General features: G+C 39.3%; 1 protein-coding gene across 6 annotated transcripts in view; it reads left to right on the top strand.

Moving 5' to 3' along the window:
* RB1CC1 (RB1 inducible coiled-coil 1) overlaps nucleotides 1-13,252 on the top strand; it is a 152,233-nt gene that overhangs the window by 129,521 nt on the left and 9,460 nt on the right. For 5 of the 6 annotated variants that reach the window (XM_090039957.1, XM_090039956.1, XM_090039960.1 and 2 more), the window contains 2 exons: nucleotides 1,579-1,626; nucleotides 9,870-9,928. In XM_090039957.1, the coding sequence (XP_089896083.1) occupies nucleotides 1,579-1,626; nucleotides 9,870-9,928 (107 nt within the window). The remainder of the gene's footprint in view (nucleotides 1-1,578; nucleotides 1,627-9,869; nucleotides 9,929-13,252) is intronic. The other variant, XM_090039959.1, reaches the window with a different exon arrangement.

The raw sequence follows: 13,252 nt of genomic DNA, 5'->3' as shown, positions 1-13,252 counted from the left end.
TGCAAGCAGTGGTGGGAACCACACCCCCATGAGCCGCGGCTCTGTCACCTACCCCTCCCCAGCTAGGTAGTGTCTGCCCCTGTCCCCTCCCTCCCACACTGCGAGGGGCATTGATCTGCCCCCCACCCCTTCCTTACCCCTTCTGCCACATGGACCTACCAAGTGAAGGCAGCTGTCCGCACTGCTGGCTCTTCTTCTCACTGCTTTAGTGCTGTGCTATGGCTGGATGCAGCAGTTATTTTTCGGCCATATTTTTGGTGCTATCACGCCGTCTTCCAGTGCAGCCAATTTTCTTTATATCGTTACCGATCCGATACCAGACAGATGTCTCGGTGCACCTGTAGTTAAAACTATTCCCAAATGCTTCTCCTTGGAAACTAGGGGATGAGGGTAAGCACCCAGCTCAGCTTGTGTTGTCGTGGGCAAATTGGGCAGAGTCCTTGCACCTGTGTTTTGGAGGTTCCAAGGGGTGGGTGATCTATGGTTAGAGGCATTGTTGCTCTTATGCTTTCCTTTCACTTCCAACAGCCTGCAGTTGACTTGAGCTGGCAGTGTGCTTGCCTGATGTGGGGCACAGCACAGTGTGTGTAAACCCATGATTTTAGGTTTCCTAGGGCTAGGTGGGGCATGATGAGGCAGTGAGGTAGTTGACTAGGGAATGAGGACACAGCTGGTTGTTAGAGACAGCTTTTATTGAACATATAGCGCAAGTGAGCTCACGGATTTAAAAAAAAAAAGTGCTGACAAAAGGAAAATAAGGGGACAGTTTTGGCTGTGTACCATAAAGGCCAGTTGTAATTGAGGGGTATGATGTCAGGAAGACGAGCAAGGTTTATGTCACAGAATGCTTAGTGTTCATACATAAGAGTGAAATGATTCACAGTGGACCAGATCACAGCAATACTTGATTTTCCAAGTGTGCTTTTGAACTACTCTAGGCAGTTTTAAACTGGCTCAACAGGCTAGTATGTCTGTCCATGTCAGGTCTGAACCGTATTTAAACTGTTCTAAATGCTGTGCATCATGCTTTGCATAGTTGTGCTTTGTATTTAAGTATAGCTTTAGACAGAGTATGAATGATTTTTGGTGGTGAAAAAGTGGGAACATGATATTTAATTACTTGAAACATCACGAGAAACCTAAATGATTAACCAGCTACTTCTCATTTCTTTTTGTCCCCAACCACAACTTTCCCTCCTGAAAATTGGAACTTCGCTTCAGCTTTACTTCAGCATTTGATTTTTGGCCTTTCCATTGGTTTATAGGTTAGTATAGTCAGTAAGATCCCTTCTGAATTTCTTGGCTAGGATGCAAAAGGAAAGAAAAAAAATAGCAGTTTCCCTGTAGTTCAGCAGCGAGCTTAGCAGCACATGGGTAGTCAGACTTCTTCAAGTTTCCATGTTTCTTTTTTTCTTCTGTAAAAAAGGATCTAAAGAAACTATTCTAGAGTTCCAAATCTACAGTATAAAGCATGTTAGGCATGGAGAATTCAGTGCTAGTCAGTTCAAAACTATTTGATCTTTATGCAGTATAATGAACATTACTGGGTAATCATATTTAAATTACTGTCTTTTACAGACATTGCAGCTGAAAGAAGAGGAGAATAAGCGGTTAAATCAAAGATTAGTAAGTATTTGTCTTTAAATTTAAAAGAGGTTAATTAAAGTGAAATGAAGGTTAAAAATTCAAATATACAGATTTGACATTTGTGCATATTTAATGCACATACTAGGGCAAACAGGATACTAGTTGCCTCATGAAATAAGTGGTTCAACTTTTTGTGGTTAATTTTAATCATTCAGAGAAGGAAAATAAGACATACAAGCAAATAGTGATTAGATTAGTAGGGTTAGTAGCTTGCCACATGTTAAAGCAGAGCAGGTATGTAAATCAAGCTGCGACCTATGTAATTCATATGGGAGCAATGGAACTTGAAACTAGTGGTCAAACCTCGGCCTAAGAGAACTACAGGAACTGTGATGAAGTTTGGTGAAAAACAAAGTATGAAAAATGAGAACTATTAGAGACCACAAAAAGGTTTTGAAATATGCCAGGTGGAAAGAACAGGGAGTTGTGGGTCCCCCTCCCACTAGTAAGGGTGAGCTAGTAACAGAAAATGCAAAGAAGGCAGATCTGCTTTGCCTACAAAAAATAACTGCTTTACCTCCAAAAAGAAAAAAAAAGAAGCTGAGAGCTAGTCACTAACATTTAACCTGATCAAAGAAGGGAAAGAACCAGTAGTTCATAAATAAGGAATATGTCAGTGACATTTTGTTAATTGTGGAATAAATTAAGTCAACAGGGCATGACAGGGTGCATTCCAGGAATCTGAAGGAACTAGCTGGGCATACTGCATTTTAAGTAGAATGTAGAGAAGTTGAGAAAGATCCAAAGATGAGCAGTAAGTTGATAAAGTTAAATGCTAGTGGTACAAGAAAAGGTTGAAAGAATTATAGATATGTTTAGTCTAAAGAACAGAAAATTTTAAAAGGGTCATAATAGCAGCTTTCAAATACTTGAAAGGCTGCCATAAAGAAGAGAGAGAACAACTGTTTTTCCTTGCCACGTGAGGTAGCGGGTTTAAACTACATCAATCTAATGAAGTTAACATTTTAGGAAAAAGTTCTTAATCCAAGAACACTAGGACAATGGGACAAACTGTGTAGGGAATAGGAGGGCCTCCTCCATTCTTTGGAGATTTTCAAGGCATCTGTCTGAGATGTTTTAGGAATAAAAGCTTTATTATGAGAATGTGTTAAAATCTTTAGATGGCATGATCAACTTACATATGGGTTGTCTACATTTGCCCAGGGTGAAAAACTTTCAGTGGTATTTGAAATCATTACTAGAAAGAAAAGTCTGACAATCCCTAAGTGTGGTCCTCTGAATAAATACTCTGTATAAAATGTCCCCAAGTGTGTATTTACACAACAGTCCAGAAAGGGCTTAAGACCAGTGGATGCAGAAAGATCATTTCATTTCCACATTATTCTCTGTATATGAAGACCTGTTACTTAAGTTTGACTGTATTCATCTAACTTTTTTTTAATATAGCCAACTTCCTTTTTTTTGCCTTCCCTTATTTCCTTTCACTTTCTTCTGTTTAAAGTGTTCTGGCGGAGCTCATCTCATTTTTTTTCTCCCCTTCCCCTGCTCCACCCCCTCTCACTTCATCTGCATTAAGCCCCATGTACTCCAGGACATTTTTCATCGTTTTTCCTTTAGGTATTATTACACTCCCTCCCCCCCCCCCCGATCAATCTCTGGGTGTCGGTTCCATTTAGTCATTGCAGTTGCCCATCTTACACCAAAAGCAAGGGAATTGGAGAAGAATTTGGGAAAGGCTGAATGGCACCAGGTACGTGCAATAGCCAAGAAGCAGACACACAGGGTTTTTGTATTGGCAGGGTTTTTATATCTTTGAGTGTTCTGGCATACCTTTCATTCCCTCCTCTTCTCAGAGTAATAGGACCCAAGAAAGCCTTCAAACAGGGCTGTCTGACTTCTAAGTGGTGGGGGTGGCACACCCTGCAAGCCAAGCACCGCCGGCCCCCCCACTTGTACGCTTCCCTATACTGCACACCTTGGTGTTCCCTCCACTGCACTGATTAAATTGTTTCACTGCTGGTATTATTGAATGTAGCTCTGTGGTTGTTGTGTTCTTCAACTCTAAAGCAAATACACATTACTCAACCAAAAAACCTTATGGTTCTTAAGTGAACTTTAATTATTAATAATCGGAAAGCTTTGAGGCATGTCCTGATCACTGCAGGTATTGTTTCCATTAATTTTTAGATGAGTCTCCGTTTATAAGCACTGGACTGCACATCCCAAGATACTATATTTAGATAGGGATTTAGGTAGCCAGTTTCCTCTGAATGTCAAAAGCAGAAGCGTCAAACCTTTCAGCACCTTTTGAAAATTCTAAATATATAACTGAATTTTATACATCAACAAGGGGGTTAAACATGTATGTTTGAGTACTTAAAAATTTATTATTTTGAGGTTTGATTCTTTACTTCGGGATTTATTCCTTTTAAAAAGAGCACATATGGAACTTTTCTGTACTGTCTTGTTTAGAAGTCATTGTTTTTAATGGTCTGAATGCACATGCTGTGAAAATGTATCCTAAACTGTTCCTGGATGTTTTCAAAATTTAGCAACAGAGATGTCAACTAGTTGCGTTGTCTCCTTGGAAGAGAAATAAGAGATGTATTTGCAAGGCTGGATAGGAATAAAAAGTCATCTTGCATATCTCCATAATTATGCATGTTGGATCCAGCAACTGTTACATGAAACTACATAAATTATAAGAAACTTGGGGAATTCCAAGGGGAGTGGAATCAAAGTAACATTCTCGGCAATCCTTTCCAGTCTCACAAAGAAGGAAAAAATCTGTAGTTACTGAACAATTGGCTATGCCAATGATGCAGGTATATGAAAGTTAAGATTTTGTGCCTGGAAGCATTGTATCATTTCTTAGTAAGAGAGAGATTGCAAATCATAGCAGGGGGCTGATCTTCTTAGTTACAAACTAGTTAAAGAAGCTAAGCTAACAGTTCAAGGGAAATTGTGAGGAACATTGGGTTTGTACATCTCTTATCTGAAACTGTAAATGTGAAACAAAAAAAATTTGAGAAAATGTGCGTAACAGGCTAGAAATGGATCTTGTTGATGAGTAGGAAGTTGATATATTTAGTATTACTGAAAAGGATTTGAATGCATATAATAAAATCCTGCTTTATAAACTTGTTCAGAAAGGAGGGTATAAGGGGAAAAAAAAGTCTGGGAGGAGGGTTGTGTTTAATGGACCAGTGTCTCAGCATCAATGATAACTGAAAACCAAAAGATCTTGAATGCATAATAAATCAATATGATAACTAAGAAATTAGAAGAGGGGGTGTTTTGTTACAAACTACTGAATTAAACCATAAAAAATGAAGTTAAATGAATTAGCTGCCTCTAAACATGTAGAAAGAAAAATAGTAGACTTAAAATTAGTTAAAACATTAATGAATAGTATGAATTAAGCTCACCTGAATTAGAGCTATTCTAATTTTGAGTCTGTGAGCTCACCCAAGCATTTGATGCAGCTTATCTATAAAACACTTTACAAACTTATTTGGACCGACTTTTCTGAGGCCGTGTAGACAACCCTTTAATCACCAGACTGGAATTGATAACATATCTAGGCACTAGTGATTGAGACCTAATTGCATTTAATATGAGAAAATAATAAGAGTCTCAGCCAAGTGTATATAGCATGCAGGTAAAATATGATATAAGTAAATTCAAATAGGCTAATTTTTCAGAACTAAACAAAAGTATGAGCAAACTATCAGGACGAAACAGGTGAATAGAACCTGAGAACTCTTTAAGAGCTTTATTGGCCAAAAAGTCAAGACTGGGAAGTCTCGAGGATACCTTGGCTCAGTGAAGGAAATGAATATGTAGTCAAAAGGTAGAAGAAGTGGGAATAGAGACAGTAGTTATAAATTAGAAGTAAAAAATGAGGAGGGAAAATATGGGCCTGTCAAGGCTAAGAAGGAGTACATGTATGGGGTTTAAGTGTATTGGAGCAAAAGGAATCCTAGCAATAATATGGACCTGTCACTAGGTGGAGATAGTGAAGCTGTTAATACTGATGCACAGGAGGCAGATGTATTCAATAAATGTTTCTGTTCTCGTTTTGGAAAGAAGCATGATGGTCTATCACATGAGGCTGACAGAATACTTTCCAATCCATTAGTAATTAAAGAGGATATTAGACAACATGTACACGGGCATAAATGTTTTTAAACATTAGCCTAGGTGGCTTGCATACAAAAAATGTGAGAGTTGGCTGATGAGATCTCTGCCCTGTGATGTACTTTTGAAACAAATATTGGGGCTTCAGACAAATTCCAAAAATCTAAAGGAATACTACAAAGTAGTCCAAAAGTCTTATGCCAGATTCAGCTAAAGAATTAAACAATTGAACAGAATTATTGCTGATTGGCATAGTTTTATGGTCTAGTCTGACCACCGCAGGTTTGACTCGTTGCATATTCCTGATGATTCTTTGCAATTACAAGTTTGGTACATACAGAAAACTGCATCAAATACACTTAATCTTTAGAAAACATTTTGATTTGTATACTGCATAGCATTCTTTAAAACCAGCACTATGTAGTATTAATTAAATGCTTTAAATTGATTAAGTATTGGCTAACTGACAGTTACCAGCTGGTATCTGACAATGATTTGTCCTTGACAAATTGTGAAGGGATTTCTTCTCAGGTTCTGCAGGGCCAGGAAGTAGGCCTCACTTTAAAGAGTTGCGTTGGAGATCAGAATTAAATATAAAGTCACTTTGATAATATTTGAAGATTATATAGAATTTGGTAAAATCGTAAATAAATACAAGGAATAGTACAGAGCAGTCTGGATCACTTAAAGCAGGTTGTTAAGGAACATGCCTGTTCAAACTGTATGTTTTTGATGTAGACAAATCTGAAATCGGCTGTCTAGAAACAATGGATGCTGGCCAGGCCAACAAAATTATGTTCTGTGCCTTGGAAAGCAAATTCTCTGAAAAGGTTCTAGTGTTTCTATTAGCAAGCAGATCAACCTGAGTTCAGTGCCATACTGTAGAAAAAGGGCTACTTGAGGCTTGAATGCGTAAACAGGAGAACAGCGAGTAGGAATTAGTGAGATGGGGCACTTGTACATGTAACAGGGGTTGAGTCCCCAAAATTGAAATGGTGAGTTTTTAATTGTGGTGATTCACAATTCGCTGCTTCCTCCACTCCCCTGACCCCCAGTGGAGCCTGCCTGAGCAGCCCCTGAGCTGTGGCAGTGGGGGGTTGGTTCTTCCCTCCATGGTGGCAGCACCCCCCAAGACCACCCAGGTACAATGCTAGTGGTCCAGAGGCTGCCCCATCTTGGAGGCAGCACCTTGCTGGATTCAGCTCTTCCCTGAGCCTGATGGGCTTCCAGCAGGTGGGCTCGGGGAAGAGTTGGATGTGGCGGGTGCTGCCTCCAAGTTGGGGCCACACTCAGCCCACTAGCAGCCAGGTACGGCTCCCCCGAGCAGGCCCCAAGGGGTGCTGCCACTGCAGAGGGAAGGACTAGCCCCTTCCCTGCCCCCCCTGCAACTCAGGGGCCCTCAGCATGCTGGCAGCTCACACAGACAGGCTTCATTGGCATGGGGGGGAAAGAAGAAAGAAGTGAGGGTCTTCAGCCTGCCTCTCTTACAGTGGTGGGAGCAAGCTGTTAAAACACTGCAGTGTTACAAATAACTATGTTGCAAACTAAGCTATCTATATGTGAATGTGATTTGGTTTGCAATGTACCAAGGTCCTTTAAATCCAGGGGTGGGGGAGGCAGGTGTACAGTGACACGCAGTTAAACCACAAAAATGGGCAATTTTCATCACTTATACAAGCACCTATGACTTTTATCTCTGCAGCATTGGGAGACTAATGCTGGAATTCTGCATACACCTAGTAAAAATGTTTAAAGAATTGGAGATGGGGATAAGAAATCACAAAGACGATTCAGGGGCTGGAGCAAACACCTTCAAGTGAGAAAATTAAGGAGCCTGATTTGTATAGCTTATCAGAAAATTTGAAAGGAGAATAGACTCTCTGGGAAGCAAAAATGATCATGGACCACAGCAGTGGGGAATAGCAAGCACTTAGCTCCTCACATAGTGCAGCACACCATTTGGGAATTACTAGTCTAGATCTGAGATCCAAAACTGAAGACATCTGTGGAAAAAAGACTTTAAAATCTAGAATTTCCAAATACCTTTTGGCTGAATATCTGTGATGTAATGGTATCAGATGAAGATTTTCCTGCTTTTGCCCTTTCTCCAGACCAGAATTGTCTGTCAGTATTTGTCACAGATATAGGTTGATTTATAAATATAGTTTATGTATATCTCTTCATTGTGGTTGGGTGATGTCTCATACGTGGTCACTCTTTTCTTACTTTGGATCTCATGGGGTCCTAAACCCACAGTCTTGAGTAGTGTCTGGAGAATGTCTGAGATCCCTGCTGGATTCTATGTGCTATTTTGTTCACCTTCTCAGAAGTGGGACCCTACAATGCAGGGTATTTATGCCTTATGCCTCAAAAGCAGTTCAAAACCCAATGCTTTTCCAAGTCACCGTCTTCCTTCCCCCTGGACCTTTAGTACATGGTTTCCCAGAGTTCCACTGTCATTCATGTTTACAGTTTAACCCGTCAGGAGACATGTAAAAAATCCATAGAGGGACCCAGAAACTTTGTATACTACAGGTTTCCCTTGCTTTATGTGGGTTCTGTATGTGAGAATTCACTCTTATGTGATGACCTTCTTTATACCAAAAATTCATTATATGCAAGATAAATTCACTCTTGTGGAATCAGTGTGGTGAAAGCCTGCAATCAGCTGCTTTGTGCAGTGTATTGTGGGAGTCATGCACACCAAAATATAGTCTCCTGTGTGGATCTGTGCTCCTCGCTTGTTTGCAACCCGTGTTTCTGTAGTTACCATTCCTATTATGGTAACGTTCACCACCACCCTGTGCTTGTGTGTACTGTCTGCTGTTGTTGAGTACCAAAATTATCTTGTAAACATGGTAGAAATGGGTCTCGGGGTCAGTACAGTCGAGGTCTTGGAGTGTATCCCTATTTGTTGCATTGTAAAGTGGGTTCCCTTTATGCGAATTCAAGTTATGCCCCGTTTTCCAGGAATGCATGAACAGTATAAAATGAGGGAAGCCTATACCTTAAATGTACTTACTGAGAAAGGAGACTCTTAAACCTCTGTGCAAAATCCTTCCTGGAAGTGTTTTAAAGACTCATACTCCACTGAGTTTTTGGTCAGTTGAAGTCCCAGTTGTATTCTCATTCTGGGGCTTCAGGTTTGCTTTCTCTGCCTCTGCAACAAACTCAAAATGTATTCATGCCAGCCCTGGGAGCATGGAAGGAGTAGGGTTATCAGTCAGCCTGAAAAGTGCAACACTAGGTCTCCCGCTTGCCACATCAATGCATACTGCTTGAAGTGTGAGGGTGGCCAGTGCAGAAGCTGCTTGGGAACTGAGGCTTGGCACAAGAAGCAGGAGCCCCCACAGGAACAGCTGTGGGAGTACCTTCTCCACAGGACTGGCATGGGAGCTAGGGAGGGGAGAAGCAAGCACTTCCTTGCACAAGGGCCAAGTGCCATGGCACCCTTGAATGGATATCATAGCACCCAAAGTGCCATTGTACCTTGGTTGAGGACCATGATCTATGTTGCATCCAGTACAATGCATTAGGTTGTTTCCCACTAATATCATGATGCATTCCAAAATTATCATGATCATTTTTAAAATTCTATATGAGCTTTAACATTCATTTTTTTAACTTTGACCTTCTCTCTTCTTCCTTTCTCTTCTCTGCATCCTTCATACTCTACTAGTGTTGTTAGTATAAAAGTAGTTGCTGCTTAAACTTCTGCAGGAGTTTTCTTACGCCTGATGGGTACTTTGCTCTTTGTGTGTGTGTATCAAATTTTCTTTTCCTATATTTTTAGCTTGTAAATGTTTGTGGATATAATTTTATGATGATGCAAAGAATTGCCATTTTGTAGTTTTTCTTGCCTTTTATATTCTAATAACTCCATAAATGAGTCCTTCCCTCTCCCAAAAATTTGATATTTTAAACTGACAAAAATAAGGTACTAGAGGAAGGAAATTATCCTGAATAAGAAAAAATGGCCAAAAAGCTAGTAGGAGTGCTACATGTCTTTACTATTTGTTGTTTTGATTTAATAGATGACTCAGCTCACATGCAACTTCTTTTGCAATATACATTGTATCATACTTGGTCAATATTTTAGTAGTTTATTTTGTTTTTCCTAGATGTCCCAAAGCATGTCATCTGTTTCTTCAAGACATTCTGAAAAAATAGCTATCAGAGAGTAAGTATATTTATGTTCTCAAAATTTCATATACTTACATAAATCATGTATCTTCAATAATAAGTATATAGGTACAGTACCTGGAGATAATCCGTAGTCATTCTTTGTCATCATTTTAGGATGTAGTTGGTATCTGACACCAGCATGAATTTCCTCATTGATAAATCTTTATGGAATTCATAGGGTTTTTTAATTTTAAGTTACCATCAAGTTTTCAGCTTCCATTTATAAAACTAGGTTGGATTCCCTAAGGCTATAAATATATTTTTAAATCCTCTGTATCAATTCATCACCCTAATCTGGATTAATTCACATCCTGGTTTTTTTCCATAATGATAAATTTAGTTGGGTATTTCAACGTAATTTTTATACTATTCCATTCTCCTGAACATCATTATTTCTTGGACATAAAATCATGAACATATGGACTCTGCAGACGTGAAAATGATCCCTCATTCTGCTTGTCCAAAGAGGGCTTCCTATGATGCAGGGCTTCATACAGGAGAAGTTATGCTGGAGAAAGAAAGGGAGGGGGAATGGAAACTTACCTATTCCAGCTCTGCAGTCTGCTGCTGCTGCTGTTACAGCAGCATGGACTCAAGCTGTTGCCTCTAGGGGATGCGCTTGTTATGTCACTCCATTACTTTCCAAACTACAGACCATTTTGTCCTGTTTGTTTTATCCTAAACAAACCAGATTATTTCCTGTGTTGGTATATTTGATCACAATATTTCTGCTAGGAAAATTCCCCTTTATGGTTTTAAATTTAGCTCTTTCCAAACTAACTGATGTTCGCTTTGAGCCTATAGGCCTGGGCACCCTTTCTTTATCTGTCTGTGAAAAGAATTTCTCTTGGGAATGATTTACAAAAGTGAATGAACTTTATATTTTGAGTGCAGAATTTATTCAAAAGGATAATGCTCTCATGAAAACATACCAGAGATTTCGTCTTAAAATAATTCCAGTTTAATGTCATATATTCATAACTGTAATCCTTTTTTCTTCATGAAGGAAAAAAGGAACAGACACTATTCCTTTTACCCTCATTGTAATGTATGTCTTCATTGTATTATTTTTTACAAAACTAGAAACTTCAGAAAATTCTCAAGATTCTCTATGGTTTCTGTCGAGAGGATTTAAAGTGAATCTTGACTTAGATATCTATTTCGATCAGTCCACCTACATCAGTGTGGTTTGGAAATGGCCACTTATGAAAACATTAGCTCATCCAGTAAGAGCACACTCCATTTTCCACAGCTTTCGTAAGTCTACCAGCTTTAGACATTTGAGTAGTCAATGAGAGTTGAGAAAATATTCCTCAAGCAGTATACACTTGTGCAAGTTTCAAGAGGTGATGCCAAATTTCACAGGTCTCTGCTGAATCACTGTCTACTTAGATGCCTAGCATCCCCTCCAATTGGAAAAAAGCAACTTGGGAGTTGCTGACAGCAGAAGAGGTATACAAATTATCACTTGAAGAAATTAAAAAGTTACTTATTCATCTGATAACTAATGTTTTTCAAGATGTTAGGCTACATATATGTTTCCTCATCTTCCCCCATCTCCAGTACTTCATAATCTATACACCATGGTCTTTGAGGTGGGAAAGAAGCCAATAAGTAAGCATGGCAATTTTGCCCCTTGGCTGGAAATGAGGACATGAAGGGAACATAGTGCCCCTGTAGACCGTGCTGACTAGACTAGACAAACCTTTGGTTTGAACATACTGGATGAGCAGCTACCAACAGTGAAATATATGTATAGACTACACCTCTATTTACTGAACGCAGTTTGAGCATTGTCACTTGATGCTGTGAAAGTTATTAAATACAGAAGATCCTCACCATTCACAGGGTATACATTCTAGAAATATGTTCCCCGTGAATGGGGAAATCTGCGAATACATTCATGAATGTCTGCATTCATGGATGGCACGTGCTGGTGGCAGCAGAAGCCCAGCGGCAGCAGGCACAGAGCTCCCACAGATGCCGCCGCTGCTGTAACACTAGACGCTATGGAGAGAGCGTGGTTTCGAATATTTGCACCGTGAATGTTTGAAATCACAAATCTGCGAAAAGCCAGGGTATCCTGTATGCCAGCGCATTTAAAAAAAATCAGAAGTGACCTAGATTTTCAAAGCTTGTCTGATGATCTGTAAGAAGGATTTAGCTGTTAGTGCCATGTACGTACTTTTTCTATGTGGTAGGTAGGACCAAGCATGAAAGATTTCAATGACGTGACCTATTGGAATTATTCCAATATACTAGTACTACTTTAAAATATGTCCACAAATCTGTGTACGTTTGCCAAGAGTGTAGATCCTGTTGTGCAACCAAGGTACAATTTTGTTTCTTCAAAAAATTCATAACAATATATTATCACTTTTTCTGGGTTTAGTTTTGTAGTTTTTTTTTCTATTCAAAAGATAACCTTTTCAGTGAGATCAGTGCACAGAGTTCCCTTGCTTGACTACTGAAAAAAACAATACATTTGTAAGACCATGATTGTGCCAGACAAAAACATTTCTGAGGGAATGAAGGGGAGAAACTATTCTGTGCAATTTGAAAGTGGTAGGGGATGAATTTAACTAGTTATTACTAGCTGTGATAAATGAATAAATCCATATATGATCCTAAGAGAGAGGTGCATTTAATCATTCTTTCTAGTAAGAATTTTTTTGACTGCTTTGTTGGAATTTGTTGGATGGATATTTAACATGTTCCTTGTAAATATATAATTACCACGGTTCAAAAAAATAGAATTAATACGAGTTAAGCCGAGTCCAAATATTAAGCTTCTGGAAATAAGAGCCTGATTTTCTGAAGAATTATTTTAAAAATTCTATATGCCTCTTCAGAAAAGAATACTGTATGCGGAATCCTTCTTGCTTTCACTATGCAGTTTGGTCCCTCTTGAATAATCTTTTGGAGTGAGAGAATATGTTGCCAGTGAAATGACCGTTAGCATGTTCTCATGGCATGAGATCTTCACTTGCTGGTTAAGACATTCTAAGATGCATTTGTTGCTTGGGAAAGTGGTTCTGAAAAGAAAAATACCTTCTGAAACGGATACTAAAACTTTGCCCAGGAACTGTTTGTTCTTTGTCTCATGGTATAACTGGCGGGGGGAGGGAAGGTAGAGAGGGGACAGGCAGGCAGGAAGGAAAAATTTGAGATTAGCAAGCACTTTATTGTATGGACAAATACATGTGTTTCGCAGCTGGTCTTTAGAAAGGTCAGTTAAATATACAGCCACTTTTAGGCCCCCTGATCCAGCTAAATGCATGTGTTCACTTTAAGCACTGTTCAACAGAACTGCATATAT

This window comes from Crocodylus siamensis, chromosome 3, assembly GCF_052110815.1.
Source record: "Crocodylus siamensis isolate JL-2025a chromosome 3, ASM5211081v1, whole genome shotgun sequence".
Taxonomy (NCBI): Eukaryota; Metazoa; Chordata; order Crocodylia; family Crocodylidae; genus Crocodylus; species Crocodylus siamensis.
Note: the sequence above shows the minus strand (reverse complement) of the source record. Positions and strands in the feature narration are given on the sequence as shown.